Source organism: Eretmochelys imbricata, chromosome 1 (genome assembly GCF_965152235.1).
Source record: "Eretmochelys imbricata isolate rEreImb1 chromosome 1, rEreImb1.hap1, whole genome shotgun sequence".
NCBI classification, from domain to species: Eukaryota; Metazoa; Chordata; order Testudines; family Cheloniidae; genus Eretmochelys; species Eretmochelys imbricata.
Window position 1 is genome coordinate 121,125,903 of NC_135572.1, and position 16,929 is coordinate 121,142,831.

The 16,929-nt window shown below is 38.1% G+C and overlaps 1 protein-coding gene across 5 annotated transcripts in view; it reads left to right on the forward strand.

The window, feature by feature from the left end:
• The window catches only part of INPP4A (inositol polyphosphate-4-phosphatase type I A), a 198,205-nt gene extending 181,434 nt beyond the window's left edge, over positions 1 to 16,771 (forward strand). For 3 of the 5 annotated variants that reach the window (XM_077814761.1, XM_077814748.1, XM_077814768.1), the window contains 3 exons: positions 2,721 to 2,833; positions 3,450 to 3,604; positions 13,718 to 16,770. In XM_077814761.1, the coding sequence (XP_077670887.1) occupies positions 2,721 to 2,833; positions 3,450 to 3,604; positions 13,718 to 13,850 (401 nt within the window). In that variant the 3' untranslated portion in view covers positions 13,851 to 16,770. Of the gene's footprint in view, positions 1 to 2,720; positions 2,834 to 3,449; positions 3,605 to 13,717 lie in introns of all 5 variants that reach the window. The other 2 variants (XM_077814741.1, XM_077814756.1) reach the window with 1 other exon arrangement.
• The last annotated feature ends 158 nt before the right edge of the window (positions 16,772 to 16,929 follow it).

Below are 16,929 nucleotides of genomic sequence, written 5' to 3' on the forward strand. Positions count from 1 at the left end.
AGACCGTGTCCTGTTGTCCACCAGTCTTTATCTTCTGATCTTCCCTAGTCTCTTTCTGATACTCACTGCAGCTCCATCTTTTTTTCATTGTCCCTCCTCTTACCTTCAGAGTGTCCTCCTCTCCTACACCTCTCTTGTTTGTGTCCTTTATGGAGCTGGAAGGAGGTATGATACTTTCTGAATTAAAACCCTGGGACACCTCTTTGATGGTGTCTTTAGCATGGTGAAATAGTCATTCAAATGACAAAAGTACATCTTATTGTAAAAAGTGGTGTCTGGTGCTATACTTCCAGCTTCCACCTCAATACCAACATGTACATATTTTCTGCACTACAAGCTTTCTTACAGTAACTTAATGTTCTGAGTAAATTTATCTTGAAACTTTGTTAAGGAAAAGTTAGCACATGTGATTCCATTTTGGTTTAGAGCCCACCATTGTCTAAAAGCAAGCACATCATGCTCCAGGAGGAGTGTTCCTTAGATACTGCATTCCTGTGAAAATCCTCCTCCTTGTCTGCAGCCTGCCTTGACTCCCGGTATCTGTTCTTTGTCTGTCCCTAACTCCCTATCTCCTGGCCTTTGATGTGAGGCCTCCCATCCTGATAACAAAAGTTACTGATGCATTGCTTTAGGACCATGCTGTGTAATTAACATACTAGTTTAGCACGAGGAATGCACCAAGCAGGGATAGGTTGTAGATGAGAAAAGGGTTTGTTTATTGGCTAAGGTTTCCGATGCATGAGGGCAACATGCTTTGCTAAGAGGTATATAACCTTTGTATAATCTGTATTCGGGGTCCCCTCCTGGCTAGCAGGGAGGCACCACGCTCGAGCATAATAAACTTGGTGTTTTTTGGGAACTCTGCAGTTGTGGACTTTGTTCATGTGCCTCAGCCTAGATTCGAACTGTGCGTGTCCTGCCAGGTATAATTTGCAGCAGTTGTGCGCGTGTCCTACCAGCTATAATTCGTAACAAACATTGAAAAAGTGTCACTAATATGTACTTTGAGCGAAAGAACAGCTTTGATACTGTCTATACCCATTTGGCTTTTCTCTTCACTCCAAGTACCATTCATCACACTGGATTTCCTGCCACTGGAGTGTTTGCTCTGTGTTTATCAGGAATGAATTCTGCTTGGTATTACAATACATCTTGAACAAATGTTTTGTGATTATACATTAACCAGATACTCTGATTAGTGATGTGAAAAATTGGGACATTTCAGGTGCCTCAGAAAAAGTTTCTGGGACATCCTATGAAAAGCTGGGATAAAACCAGATGTATGCTTACAGGAGGGAAGGAAGTCAGAGCAGTTCTTTTCCTGCTTCTATTCCAAGCACAGAGTGGCATTATTTGAGTAGGGTTACAAGCTGAAACAGGCACTATTCTCCATGAGCCCATGTCCAACTCAGGCAGAGCAAGAAAAGTGTCTAACAATTTCCCCAGCTGATGTCGGGCTGCAAAGCAGATGGTTGGTATCAGCAACTACATAAGTGCAAAGGACGAATGGCCATTGGTGAAACTGCTGGTCCTTTGTTCAAGGGAAAAAGTGCTCTGGGAGACACAGATTACTTAAATGGAGACTCAGGAGGAGTCAACCAGGGTCAATGCCTCCCAAAAGCAACTTCTCTGCTCTTCTCCTATTGCCAGAAGAAACTTCCTGCAGGACCCTCCAGACTTGTAAGATCTAAGCACCTCAGGATTTCAAGTGCATGAATTACTCCTGGCTGGAGAGAGGATATGAAGTGTGTTTCTCCTCTATTTTATCCTCTTGGCCTGTTGAGAAACATTTGGAATGTACACCCTCCTCACAGCAGGCAATCTCTCTGTGTAGGGAGCCAGCAGGGCAGACCATTAAGAGTAGCTATTCTCATGGCTTGCTGGTGCCCTGATACCATCTGAGAGAAGAGCCGTGGTCCAAAAACTGAATCACGTGGTTCACAGCATGTTATTTTGTCAGATAATAATTCTCTAACAGTATATATCACCTCATTTATCCAGTTGCAGCTTTAAGATGTGTACAATGTCGTTACTATGTAATAATTGCTGTACAGGACCTTGATACTTGTGTACTAAATAGTATATAACACTTGGATTATAAAGAGAGGTGACCATTGAAATTTCCATGGCATTTTGAAGGGCTGTCAGTTTTCTTCAGTAGGAGTTTAATCAAAGACCTTAATTAATTTGAGTTCAGTATTAATAAACAATCCACAGAATGCTGAGTCCTGCAGGGACATCACTCAGTAATGACTTCTCTGACCACCTGAATAATGCTGACAGGAATCTGAAAGTTTGTGGATGCTGTGATGTTGGACATTGAAGGGAGGGCAGAAAGTAAAATGAGATTTCCAGAGTTATTGCAGGGACAGGTGCAATCCACTATGGCCTCTTGAGGGGGGAAATATGACACCCAACATATAGGATAGTAAACTGATCCTGTTTTCCTGTGTGATTACTTTGCAGTCAGATTCTGAGTTCCCAGAGACTGAAATCCTGTGAATATACCGTAAATATTGCAGTTTAGTTTAGCTTTAAATGAAGCTTTAATTTGGGCTGTTTAATAGTGCTAAGTAGTTCAGAGTTGTAAAGCTCTGATGAGTTGAAGAGAACATGGCTGAGGTTCTAGCTGGTACATGTAACAGTTCAGCTCAACCCTGAGAAGTTATCATTGTGTAACCAATGGCCACTAATGAGTAGGAGTTGTTTTTATTTTGTAGGCCTACCTCGATCTCGTAGTCAGACGTGCCTGCCTGAACTGTTAAGGTTTCTGGGACAGAATGTACATGCAAGAAAAAATAAGAATGTTGATATTCTTTGGCAAGCTGCTGAGGTATTTATCATTCTGATTATTGCCACGCTCTGACAGTCTGTTTTGTACATGTACAGTATATACTCCCCTTTCTTCTTTCAAGTTTATTTTTATAACCTATATTTCCAAATTTCCCAGTTGTCTTGCAAGTAAATTTTTAAGCGGCCCCTACCCAAATCTCTAAGGTGGGAAAGGAAAGTATCCATTTTTAAATCCAATAAATTCTTCACACAGCTATTAGAGGGTGTTTTGGTGGAAGGGTTGGAAGATGTCTTTCCACATAGAGAATCTCACCATTCTCCTCTGGCCTATAGAATAAGAGACCAGTCTGACAAGCAGATGTCAGAAATCACTAGATTAAAAGTGTAAAACACTATCTAAAAGCTCTGTCCAAAGTTAAAGACAAATCTTATTACCATCTTGGTGAAATGTCTTTCCAAAATAACTTTTTCCCACAACACCAGTAATTAAAGGTACAGTGGTTCCATCACGCTGCCTCTAATACTAAGACTTTGACATCGGAGATCTAAAGTGTGAGCTGATGCAAAATGCAATTTGAGAGGGAAAATAAGTGTGTTCTCTTAGCCAGAGTGTTTCCCACAAAGAAGAAATAATGAATTGTATATCCCACTTCTAGATATGCCGGAGACTAAATGGTGTTCGATTTACAAGTTGTAAAAGTGCCAAGGACAGGACAGCCATGTCAGTGACTCTAGAGCAGTGTTTGATCCTGCAGCATGAACATGGAATGGCTCCTCAGGTCTTCACCCAGGCACTGGAGTGCATGAGGAGGTAAGAGTTGGACTGCTCACTTGTCACTTATTCCTAATTCAGGATCCATGTAAACTGCAGATGAGTGGTTGTCTCTCTTTGGGAAAGGATCAGTTCCATCAAAAAATAAAGTAAAATAAACCCCACAGGCTATAGCTGGCTGTCAGACTGTCTCTCTTTCAATCTTAAATTCCTTGACCTGTGCAAAGTAAAATGGATTATTGCCGAATTTGCACAAGGTGCTCTTTAAGGGGCAAGAAACAATTTGTAACCTTAGTTTTCGACAATGTATTGGAAGTGTTCAGAGAAGCACATAAGAGAGAACTTTCAAACAGGCTGTCAGTGCTGAGCTACCAGTTGAGCATAGAAGACTAATGCCCCCTTGAAAGTCACAATGATTGTGACATACCCTTGGCTGCCATTATGGTGCTATCTTTTTAATTTAGTTTTTGATCAGGAGGTTTTCTCAGAGATGACCTTTCTGTTCTTTCTTATGTGAAGGGTTCACATCTGCAGGTTGCACTGGTTTGCTATGCTTACTCCTTAGCAGTGAAACAGTTTGCTCACTGGGCAAATTGTCATTATGAGTGTTTCATGATACAGCAACCAAACCCCATCAAACCTGTCAGTGTTCTGTTTTCATCAATTTAACAATGTTCTGTATTCTGAAGCAGCAGACATGTTTGCAGAGTTAAATACTAAAAAAAAAATATCTGTTTATTGTTGTTCAATGCCTTGTTTCAAGCACTGCTGGAAAACTCCGTATTTCACATACCAAAAGAAAGGATAAGAAATCCAGTTTTAGTCTCTATTAATGTAGTTCAGCAATGCTGTTGAGTCCTGTTTTTGACATTCACTCTTACTGAACGTATTGTACTGTGTGTCTTCTCACCAAATTCTCTAAAGTGTTCAATTCTCTTATCCTTTCTGTATGTTTTTGCTATTTGACCCTTTCTTAATCTTCAATTGCCTACAAGAAAATACTTCACATGATACAGCCTCTTACTCTGGTAAATTTTGTTTTTTAAATGATTTCACTCCTAGATTTGATTGGTTGTCAGTAGTCTTTCTTTTTCTCACTTAGTTTAATGGTTTTGTAATAGTGGACTCATTCATGCTATGTATGAAACCTGTGCAATCCCTTGATGTTAGAACCTGAGGTATCTTGACACAGCACCTTAAGTAGTAATAATGGTACAAAGTACTATATAGCAGAAATTCTGTACACAATAGCAAACAAAAGGCCAATAAAGCCAGACACCTTCAGATCCGAAGTCTGACTGTCATCCAAGGTATTTGGATCTAATCACCGTCAGCAGTATAGTTCCTTTTTAGTATAGCTAAGTTGGATCTTTTCAGTGATACTAACCATCGGATAATATGGAGGGAAATGGATCTGTTTTTAAAGTGCAATTTTGCAGTTAGCCTTAGGTCACATTCAAGTGCCAGATTAGTGAGGAACTTTCCTCCTCCATTTCTCTTTCCTTTGTAAAGTTATTCTCACTATGAGCATTTCACTTTGTCAAATGAAACACATACTATTAGGCGCAATCTAGTATGTTCCTAATGTAGCATTTTTTGCTCTTTAGGAATGTTTGCATGAGCCTGGGATAAATGTAACTGACCTGGATGCCTGTGGTATTCAGTTATATATTATGTGAGTTGGTAAAGAGGTGACTTCCTATGGCCTGGCCTACCCTAGAAAATTAAATCAGCTTAATTATGTTGCTCAGAAAAGTGAAAAATCCACATCCATGAGTGGTGTAGTTAAACTGACCTAATCCCCAGTATAGGCAGCGCTAAGTCGATGGAAGAATTTTTCTGTCAACCTAGCTACTGCCTCTCGGGGCAGTGGATTACCTAGGCCGACAGGAGAATGCCTCCTGTCAGCATAGGTAGTGTTTCTGCTGAAGTGGCGCAACTGCAGTGGTGCAGCCATGCCGCTGTATCATTTCAAGAGTAGACAAGCCCTACATCTCCTGTGCTTTTGTTTTTTCTTTTCCTTTTCCCATCCTTCTCTTCGTTTTCCGTTCTCTGTTTTTCAACCTTGATGTATGTCTTCCTGTCACTTTCAGTGCTGCTTCTTCCCTCCCTCCTTCTTCTTTACCCTCATGTTGTCTTCTCTCTCTCTCTCCTTCCCCGTATTCTGTTTCTTCTCCTCTCATCTTTCAAGATCAAAAATCTTTTCCTTGTCCCTCACCCAACCCATTCAGTCTAATCTCTCTCTAACACTGATCACATTTTCCATTCAGCTCTAGCTCTCCATTCACTGCCTCCACTACTCTCACTCAAACCCATTTACATTCCCTTCATCCACTCCCAAGCATTCTCCCTCCATTTATTTTGCCCCCCAGTATATATTGATTCCCACCCACTTATCCCAAATACGTTCACCTTTTTGTACCTTAACTTCACATATACCACTCCTCCTCAATCCACTACCATTCTTCACCAGCAGCAGGCCAGGCAGGGGAAGCTACTGTGGGCATGTTCCTGTGCCCGCTTTCTTTCTAAGGGTTGGGGAGACAGAAATATTCCTCTGTCCATCTCATTCCTGCTTACCTGAGGGACCTCCAGGAAGTTTCTGAGATCTTACTAGCTGCCAAAGAGAGTTGAGTTTGCTTAGCATCTTACACAGAGGCACTTGTTACTCACAAGATTAGGTCCCAAACTTGCAGGTGTTTGTGGCTTTGCGCTTTGAAAAAGGACAGTAGTAAGAACAGACTAGTGATCCAAAAGGAAGAGCTGGGCTGAGAAACCTCAGCTAACCTGGGCAGGTGTTCTCTGCTGTTGGCCCTCTTTGCTCAAAAACAGTCTGGGCAATGAGGGTCCATTTTGAGATGATTATTCTGAGACCTGGGGATTCCCCCATTGCCCATGTCCACAGTTGCATAAATCAAACACTGCCCAAATGTGTGTGTTGAAAAGCATTTTGAGAACAAGTAGAATTCATTTTGAAGCACAATATCTGATCTGTTGCATTGTAACAGACAGATCAGAGGCTGTTGAATTAATTCACTGCAACTCATATTGAAGCATGTTTGAAATGGTCAAATATTACAATGGTTATTCATGTTCAGGTTGCTTTTCGGAGCTCCATTTCTTTGCAGCATGTGGAAGCATGGCAGGGCAGCATGGAATATTGCTTGGCCAATTGAGAGAATGAACATGGAAAACCATTCTTGTTCAACCTACATGTATTTCTTTTCAGTAGACTACAGTATTTTTTCTTATTTTTCTCTTTTTATTCTCTTTCTCTCTCTTTTTATCTGTAATTGTGGTGATTTTTTTGGCATTACTCCACTCTTCCTTTACTCCATGTTTTGATTTCGTTGTGGCTTCTTCCATGTTTTTCATTTCCCTTCTTGGTCACCTTGTTTTCCCATCTCTTTTGATACATTTGTTGCATGTCTGCTTTCCTTTCTGTTTTATTTTCCCTTCTCCCAAACTTCTTCCTTTTCACAGCATTGGAACACGGGAGGTAGTCACCCAGAAGAACTTGAGTGGCTTGGTGCCCATCCGAGATTTCGGGCTAGACCCCAGCCTCCTCTACTCTTTTCCTTTACTAGCTCTGAGCCCCAATTTACTGATTGTGTGGCTGTTTCTGAGTGTAGCATACCTGGTGGCCCGATTACGTTGCAAATGAAGACAAGCTTAAAAAAACAAAAATAGATAAAAGTGCTTAAATATGTATTGCCACCTGATACCTGCTGGACAAAGGAATGTGTCATAGCAATGTCTGCCAAGAATTATTATTATGCCTTACAATTTTACGTTTATATTGTACTAAAGTGTAAATATACATCAAATTATTTTATCAAGAGGAATTGTATTGAAAGTTTAAACCATTGTTATGCTTTCAGTGCTTGTAACATAGTCTGAAGTTGGCTGTTACCTCGTTACTTTAGCTGGCCTGAAGATCAGTTTCTCTTACCAAATATTTCTCTTACCTTCAGATCTAAGAGTCTCTCTCATATATACAGTTTTGTGTTACTTGTTTCATGTATTCCAGAGAAAGGAACTCTGTCTGAAAAGAATTTGTATCTTTTTGTATAATCTTTAAGTGTATGCTAACCTTGCCTTTCATTTTTATGAGGTATGAAGAGAAAAATTTAAAATAAATAGGTGGGGTTTATAACAGATGTACCTAGATAAACAAATCTGACACCTTTCTACTTCCATTTCAAAGCATAATCGCTAAATTACAGTAGTAAACAGTTTGCAGAGCCCATAGTCTTGTTCCTTTCTCATGTTTAAATCTATTTCAGTAGCATATACTGTACCCACTAAAAAAAAACCCTTGAATTGCAGTGTACTGCATGCAATATTATTCCATTATGTTTACAGGTATACATTTTTGTAACCTATTTAAGTGAATGACTCTCAGAAAAGGAGTATGTAGTAAAAATAGACTGATAGTGATCAATTGTCCATTTATGCTTCCTTGGGGAAAGATGGTCCATTTTTAAATTATAAAAAAAGAGAATACTGAATCAGGATAATAACTTATAAGTTAATTATGTTGACATTTAATATACCAGGCAAGAAAAGAGGTATATCAGTTAGCTCCCTTAGCATGGTTACACTGAACTACAAAGCCAAAGCATTTGGGTTTTGTGCAGTGACAATAGACAAAGTATTACTGTTATTTCTATTCTTAAATATTTGCTAGGTGCACAGATATTATGGTTATGGGAGCCACATAAGGACCTAGGTAGGTAAATAGATGACAGTGAATTAATATGTAATTTCTATCATTATTATTATAATTCGTTCAAATAGGCACATAGCAGCATTCAGAAAGCCTAGATAGCTGTAACTTTGATACATTCATTATAATGTTTTAGAAGCATTTCTGACCAGTAATAATGCAAGATGAAAAAGCAGCTATGTAATTTTGAGGTTAGAATAGACTCTTAAATTCAGGAAATGTTTAATTTCCAGTTATAACAAAATCAGAAAGTACATGGCTATATTTTCTTTGTCTTCACCAAATCAAATTGTATAGTACAATGTCTCCTGGTTTCCATCCCCTCCCTCACCCCAGATACTCTCTTATGTTTTTTTTAAAAAACGGTGAATCTATTTATTTAAATTTATATTTCATTTTTATAAAAACATACTGGAGTGAGTCTGGGAAAGCTTATTGCTAATGAAATTGAAGCCATGGCATGGCAGCAATAGAAAATACAAAGCTAATTGGTGGCAGGTATAAATTATCCTACCACTGCATCTAAGCCCTGATCTTCACACACTTCTGATTCCATCCTTATTTGTCCCCTGAACAGCCTGCCTTTTGTGCCAAATTCTGTGTTTTTATTATGTGAATAAACATCCAGTATGGACAAAGGCCTTGATCCGGCAAAGTGCTGAGCACACTAGCCCAATCTAACAGGTATGTGCTTAACTTTGAACATGACTAGTCCCATAGAAGTCAGTGGGACTATTCATGTGCTTAAAATTAAGCAAGTTTAAATGCTTTGCTGGATTGGGGCCAACATGCTCATCATCTTGCAAAATCGAACTCTAATTTAAGAAGCCGATTAGTCTTACTTTGGGTGAAACCCTAGGCCTACTTAATTCAATTTCATTTCTTTGGGCCTAGATTTCATCCTTTGTTTGTGACCTAGCCTATATTTAAACTCAGGTCTCCAGAACTGAAAAGTTTACTGCATGCTGCAAACAGATCTCAACCAGAAGAAATTAATTCTTCACAAAAACTATCACATAATTAAGTTAAGATTCTGGTTCTTTACAACGGTCTCAGTCTTGCACAGTGCCAAGTGCCTGAACTCCCAATGAACTCAGCGGATGCTCAGTTGAGGATGCTCAGCACTTCATAGGAGTACTTGACACCTTGCTCGATCCAAACCCTTGCGTAGGATCTCTAATGAGGAGATGGCTGTTATGTCATATCAATGACAGCGTAATAAACATAAGTGCCATTAGTTGAGAAGTATTAAGCAGCACAAGATCTCCATTCTTTGCATTTTAGAACACTCTTTAGTAACTTTGGGTGGTGGCATGAAGGAGCAATACTGTAACCTTATAATTCAGCTGGTTACCTTTGGGCAGGAGTTTTCACATTCATTTAATTAAATGTTGACAGATACTAGGGTAAAGGTGCGATATATTTTAATTAATTTAAGGTAAAGATAACCCCTACATTTAAGGTAAAAATACCAATTATTGTTATGCCTTTGTGGTCACATATCAAAATATATTTTAGATCATGTTTAAGGTTATATTAAAGGTAGGACTAAAAATAATAAAATTAAGGAAGCTTGATACCAGTTGGTGCAGTATGCTGTTACTAACTCATTCAGTTGTATCTAGGAATCTCAGTGGTGAAATAAGGATTTATGTTCACTATTAGGTCATCAAAGAAAAAGTGACCCGTGAATTAATATTTCTGGTCACCATTGTTTCCAGTCAAACAGTAAGCCACATCCTCAGCTGGTATAAACTGACATAGCTCCATTGAAGTCGATGGTATACAGCAGTTAAAAATCTGGCACAGAGGATGATATGTGACAGCGTATTATATCTTGTCTTCACATTCACAGGAGGGGAAAAAAGCCCTTGCAGCGCCATCACTGTGACTCACTTCAGACATGTGCAATAACTAGTCATGATGGGATGAATTCTGAACAGTACTAAACTTACCATTGAATACCCTAACTTTCTGGTTTGTGTCCCATGCTACTGTCCCTTTGTGACATTACCCAGGGTGCAATCTGGACTGCTGAACAGCTTAATTCTCTAGCCTTGGGTGTCTTTTACCCTTCTTTGCTGTCAGAACATCCACTCCTGGTCTGCTCTCACAGCCTTCAGTATTCAAAATCACTCCCAGATAAATTACATCTGTTCTCTGACCAGTCACTCATGAATTACATATAGGGTGACATCCACAAATTCTTAGTCCTAGCCTTGTTCCTCCAGAAATGTGCATCTTGTACTGCTCAGTACCTTCTCATAGGAAGTCTTTCATTTCATCAAAGGAAAATGATAATGTACCAGCCTTGTTATCCCAAATGGAGCTTCCCACACACTGTAATCCAAACACACTGGTTAAGATAAAACAATAAGATAAGTTTATTAACGACAGAAAGATTAGATTTTAAGTGATTACAAGTGATGATGCATAAAAGACAGAATTGGTTACAAAAGAAAATAAGAGTAAAACGCAAGCTAATACCTAACTTAACAAGCTAAGTGAACTTAAAAGCAAAAGGTTTTGTCTCACCATACGCTGCAGTAAATTTCACAGGCTGGGTCTACTTTCAGCGTGAGATCCTGCCCCCTTAGTTCAGTTCTTTGAGAGTCGTTGATGTTATGAGCAGAGATGAAGGAGGAGAGAGGAAAATGGGAGGCCACAATCTCTCAGGGCTTGGCTACAGTTGCAGGTGTAGAGCTCTGGGAGTTAAACCAGCCTTCGGAGACAGCAGCAGGGAAAATGCTGCCGTGTATTTCCACTGTCAGCTGCAAGCGCAGTGGTGTAGCCACATTAGCAACTCTTGCAACGCCACAGAGAGCAGTGCATTGTGGTAGCTATCCCAGTGTGCAAGTGGCTGCAGCGTGCTTTTCAAAAAGGTGTGGGCGTGGAGTGTGACAGGGAGTGTGTTGTGTGTATGTGGGGGGGAGAGACCGTGTGTTTTGGGGGGCAGAGAGTGTGTCAGCATGCTGTCTTGTAAGTTCAGACAGCAGCAGACCTTCCCTCCCCCCCGCCTCTCTCTCTCACTCATGCATGCACACACGAACACCTGCCTCGGCAACAGCAGCAGCATTCCACAGTAATGGTTGCTCTGTGTCCCGGAGCAGATTAGCAGCCGGCTGTCAGAACGGAGCTTTGAAAGGGGATATCCGCGTGCCTGCAGCCGAGTTCAAAGCAATGACCAGAGTGGCCACTTCACTTCAGGGGATTATGGGACATTTCCAAAGGCCAATCACAGCACAGTAATGCACCGCGTCGTCCACACTGACACCCGGGCGTTTCAGCCGGGGCACAGCAAGCTCTATGCTTCTCGTGGAGGTGGATTACCAGGAGCGCTCCAGCTGCAGAGAGTCCAGGCGCTCTAAGTGCCTTGCCAGTGTGGACATCTCAGGAGTTAGGGAGCCCGTTGCTGATTTAATGCGCTTTAACTTGCAAGTGTAGCCAAGCCATCATTCTTATATCACCCTCCCCTCTTTGAGGATTGCCCCCAGCTGGAGTGCAGGCAACAAGTAGTCTTTTGTGGACATGAGATCTGACAAGTCCCTGTGATGGAATGTAAATTTCTTATTCACACCTTCCCATTGCTGGAGAATGGCTGCTTAAGCAGGTGATAGCTCTTTAACACTTGGCTGAGGTGTCAATGTGTCTTTGTCTCTGGAAAAACTGGCTTGGGCCTGCTTTTCTTAACCTTGAAACATGTATAACAATGCTATACAGCCAAATCTTATAACTTCACATACAATGTTGATAAACACATTTTACCAGGACAATAATGATCAGCAGACAATAATGTTCAGCAGATTGAGTTTTCAAATGATTTCACAAAGCATACCTTGTACAAAATTTATCCTAGTCTTGTAAAAGTGGTGAACATAATAATATAGACCATTGCACAATTAAACTTAATGTTTTAATTACAATTTTAAAAAAACAATTTGTCCAAGAAAAGGAAAGCAAATCCTTTATGGAAGTGTATTTTAATGGCTCCTTTGAAGCAATTCAAGTCCATGACATGAAAATATATTCAAGAAATTTTCACAATATATCTCACTCACTTAATTGGCTGTAACAATTTTTGCAGTATTTTGTGTAAAGACACAAAATAATGGTGTAATGTACATATTGGGATCCATACTATAAAAAACAGTTACTGCACATTTGTAGTAGGCAGTCCTCAAACTTTAAATAGGGTGGTTTTAGGAGACAAAGTTAAGAATGCTAAATGCATTTAAAACAGGCAACAAATAAAATTACAACCAGTTTAATTAATCAGAATCAAATAAGCCCAGCAATGAGCATGAGCCAATGTTGGAAGAAGATTTTTAAAGGTAAAAAACCCCAAACCAACCTTTTAAATTGTCACTATGGTTTATCTGTAGTATGTTACATGCTGCTTTTCATCTGTCTTTAAAACGGGAATAATATAGCATTTCAGCCGTAAGATGGTGGTGTGTACATTACACCATCAAGCTAGAGCATTAAACCATTATCATTATCCATTTTTTACCTTCTCTAGTAAAGAGAGAAGAAAACATTCTCATGAGAATCTAAGTTAACTTATAACCTACATTTTTTAAAAAGTGCTTCCTCTTTGTAAGTCTGTTTTTGGAAAACAAGGATTTTGCATACAATCAAAGGAACTTTGCAGTAGATTTCAGAACCATTATATAGAAGCCTTATAGCTGGGGTAGCTTTCATTATAGCACAGAGCCTCCTCTGCTGGTATAGAGCAACTGCATAGCAACATTAGGTTTGCAATCTAAACTCTGAACAGTTTTGTGTGATGACCGTACATGGAGCCAATCTTTTTTTCCACCCATACAAAGCTGCTGTTTCAGGATTTAGATTCTGCTAGTACAGTTTGTTAATTTTCAAATTAATTTATGCATGCAGAGTTATCTGAAAAGTCATTATTTTTGTATTCACTCTTTAAGTAAGCTTTGATAATACTGCCATACAGGGGACAATAAAATTATTTTAAAAATTCTGTTCAGAGATCAGCAGTTTTTCTTTTTCAACTTACAGTTCTGGTAATTTGTTAGTAAATTATTTCAGCAGGTTTTTTGGATTCCATGTGCAATGAAATGGCATTTAAACTTCACAGTAAAAGTATCCTGAAATACATGAAACCATCTCAAATATAAAAGTTTGTTCCATTAGATACACTGCTGCTTTTTAGAAATGCAAAACTAGCAATTAAACATAGCATGTGTCCATTCTATGTGCTTCTTAATACATTGTTTAATGATCCACCATTTTTAATATTTGCAATGGCAAATGATCCACAAACACCCATTGAAACTAATCAACTTTTTTTAATGCTATGAAATAACCAGTTCATTTCATCTTAGTTTAAGTCTTTTATTTATTTATTTTCCTTTTTACTGCTGTCATTTTTTTGTGCTTGTTTTTTTCCCCAGTGAGGGTTGTCGAAGAGAAAATACAATGAAGAATGTTGGATGTCGCAAGTATGCATTTAATTCCCTGCAACTGAAGGCTTTCCCAAAGCATTACAGGCCTCCAGAAGGAACTTATGGAAAAGTTGAAACATAAGCATACTGTGTCCTGTAATTAGCTGTTCCATTAAAACACGGGGATATACTCTAGTTTAATATATGAATTTGTCATCGAGACCAGATGACCAATTTTTGTACATTTCACTAGGTTATATTGAGCATGTTACTTTATTGAATTGGAATCTATGAAGGTTATTCTGACACCTTAGCTTGATGACTCTCTGCCCATTTAAATAGCCTTCAGTGTATGTAAAATGCACAAATACTGTAGCACTGAATAATTACCTAAATGGAAATAGCTTGGTACCTCCAGGATCGTCAAGGACTTTATGAATGGTGTTTAGGCAGGTGTTCCACATAACATCTTTTTATACTGAGTTGACGTGAGAGTAAGCTTTTCATAATACTTTTTAAAACTGAGAATAAAATCTCAACATTGTAAATAGTAAATTAATTGGACCCTGGGCAGTCGGATGAGTGTAGAATGAATTGTTACAATCAAGCAACAATGGTTTAATTTTTAAAAAAGAATGTCAATACAAAAGTCAGGAGTTTAAAATGTTTTACTGTATATATAATGCTGTCTTTCATACATGGAGTTAGTAATGTACAAGGCCAGATACTGACATGAAGTCCTATCCTGCTCCAACTTAGTCCAAAACTCCCATTGACTTTACTGGGCTCAGGATTGGACCCACAATCACCTTATTTGATTTCAGAAACTTTTTAAATTTTTCAAACACTTATGTGATTGCATTTGATTAGTGGTGAATGCTAACAAACAATATTGTAAAATTCAAATACAGTTTTATCTCCCCATTACAGTAGTGTAACTTATAGCATAACAGGCAAGTCAGTAAATATCATGGTATTGTGTATTAAGTAACACATTTTTCCATGGCTTTTTATATCACTTCAGGTCAATCGTGTTAGTATCTAAAAATTTTTTTGATGATATTTTCAATACCTGCTAACCAAACGATGCTCTATAAATGTCCACAACTGCCCAAATCCTTCCATAACAAAAATTTGTTTTCTGTTTAGCATTGCATTTTGCCCAGCTGAGCTCTGTCAGAATAATGCACAGGGATTATTATTATCGTAACATATATTTCTGGTAAATCTAGCAATGTCCTATTTTGATACAAGTAACTGTTAACGTGTTAAAACCTCATACTTATTCCATCTCATGACTAAGGTGACCAGATAAGCATCTTATAAGAAATGTTCAACAGATCTCCTTGAAAATAGTCTCTGTAAAGGGTATGGATTCTAAAAAATGAATGTAAACATTAATTTCCAGATTTTATCAGGATTAATCTTCCCTAGCCACATTTAGCCCAATATACAATAGTCAAGTACTCACTCCCCCTGGGATTTTAAGGAAGTAGGCTTCAGAATGGGAAATATGGTCAGTTTATTCATAATAGAATAGCAACAGCCAGGTATGTATGTGGCAGTTCCTTATTTCTTTCTCTGTCTTCCTGGTGTTCGTCTGTGTTCTCACTGCTCTATTGATCATGTTCATTCTGCTCCCACATAAATTTGGGGGTTTTAAGTACCGTAGTTTTCACATTTTGCTTTTTGCAGTTCAACATTTAACAGTGTCACACGTGCCAGTTAGACTGTTTTGTTGACCTAGCTTTTTATTATTATTTCAGCCTTACTAAGATAGCAAAATGGCGAATACTGTGTAAGATATGCATATGTCTAGAAGTCTGTAAAAAGTATTTATGGTCCTGTCCCTGTTTTGAATAATTAATTCATGGCTATAGCAGAAACAATCCTTGGGAACTCCACTGGCTCTGTTCATCCCAAATGAAACAACCTGTGTTTGTTTTTTGACAATATGTAAAACAAATACATGTTAAAAAAAACCCCAGCAACTTTCAGTAAGAATCCTTTGGATTTATATTATTCCATTCATTCTGTTAAATCTGCAATCCCTATTCCATTATTAAACACCACATTTCTTTTTATGTAATCTGTACTCTGTAGAACTCAGAGTTTCTCACTGGTGACATTTAGTTGATCAGTTTGTTTCATATATTTTTCAATCATGTAGTTAAGCATATTTATAAATTCTTACATTGTTACACTGGAACTCTGTGTTCAGTTTTGGAGGGGGAATAATGCAAGAGAGTTACTACAATTACTAGAGCTGCTCACTAGCATTATGGAGTTCTTAATAATTAAATCCACTCTAAATTATAGTGACCTTTATTTATTTTGTATACACACCTAATCTAAAAGAATTCCAAAACTCTTTATGTGCATGCTTTTTGCTCACCTTTTTAAAGCGGTGGAACACCAAACTTAAGTACTGCATTATTTTGTGGAGAATATTCCAATTTCTATGTACTTCATGTAAAGCATCATTGTTCGGCTAATATTTTATATATACAACATTGTTATTACATGCACATAAATAGGCTTGCTTAAAGGGCATATTGAACAGTAAGATTTTGAGCAGTTCATCGAAAAAGAAAAACTGTGAAACTTTAACTAAACATATAGGAACCTTCACATAAGAGTTTAAGCTTTTCTGTTGCACAGGAAAGACATTAAGGATTATTGTAAAATGAAGTTCTGTCTAATGTTCTTTTTGAGTACATTTTTTAAATTATAAAACATACTAAGGTTTAAAAAAATGTTGCCAAGTATGTTCTGTGTATGTTCTGTGAAAGCACCCACAGCACAGTTGCCTTTTGTTTCATTTATATATGTAAAATTATTGTATAATACAATACTGTTTTGTCCCAAAACTGTTGTATTTGCCAGGCTTTATGCACTTAAATACTTTTATTTATTTGTTTTTGGGCAGTATTAATATATCATAAACATATGGTTAGTGTTTTATATATTCCTAGTTCATCCAATCCATGTATGCTGTAAATGTGCTCGTCTTTAGGATGAAAAACAATAAAAAACTGACAAGAATATTGAGATGGTGACTTGTTTTTAAATGCATCAGTTTAAGATAAATTAAATCAATACTTTCAAGGTCTTTGGCTCCAGACTTGACCTATCTGATAACATTTATCTAATGGGGAAGGCACTGGATCTTTTATGGATATGTTTTACACATTTATATGAATAAAATGGAGCTATTTATT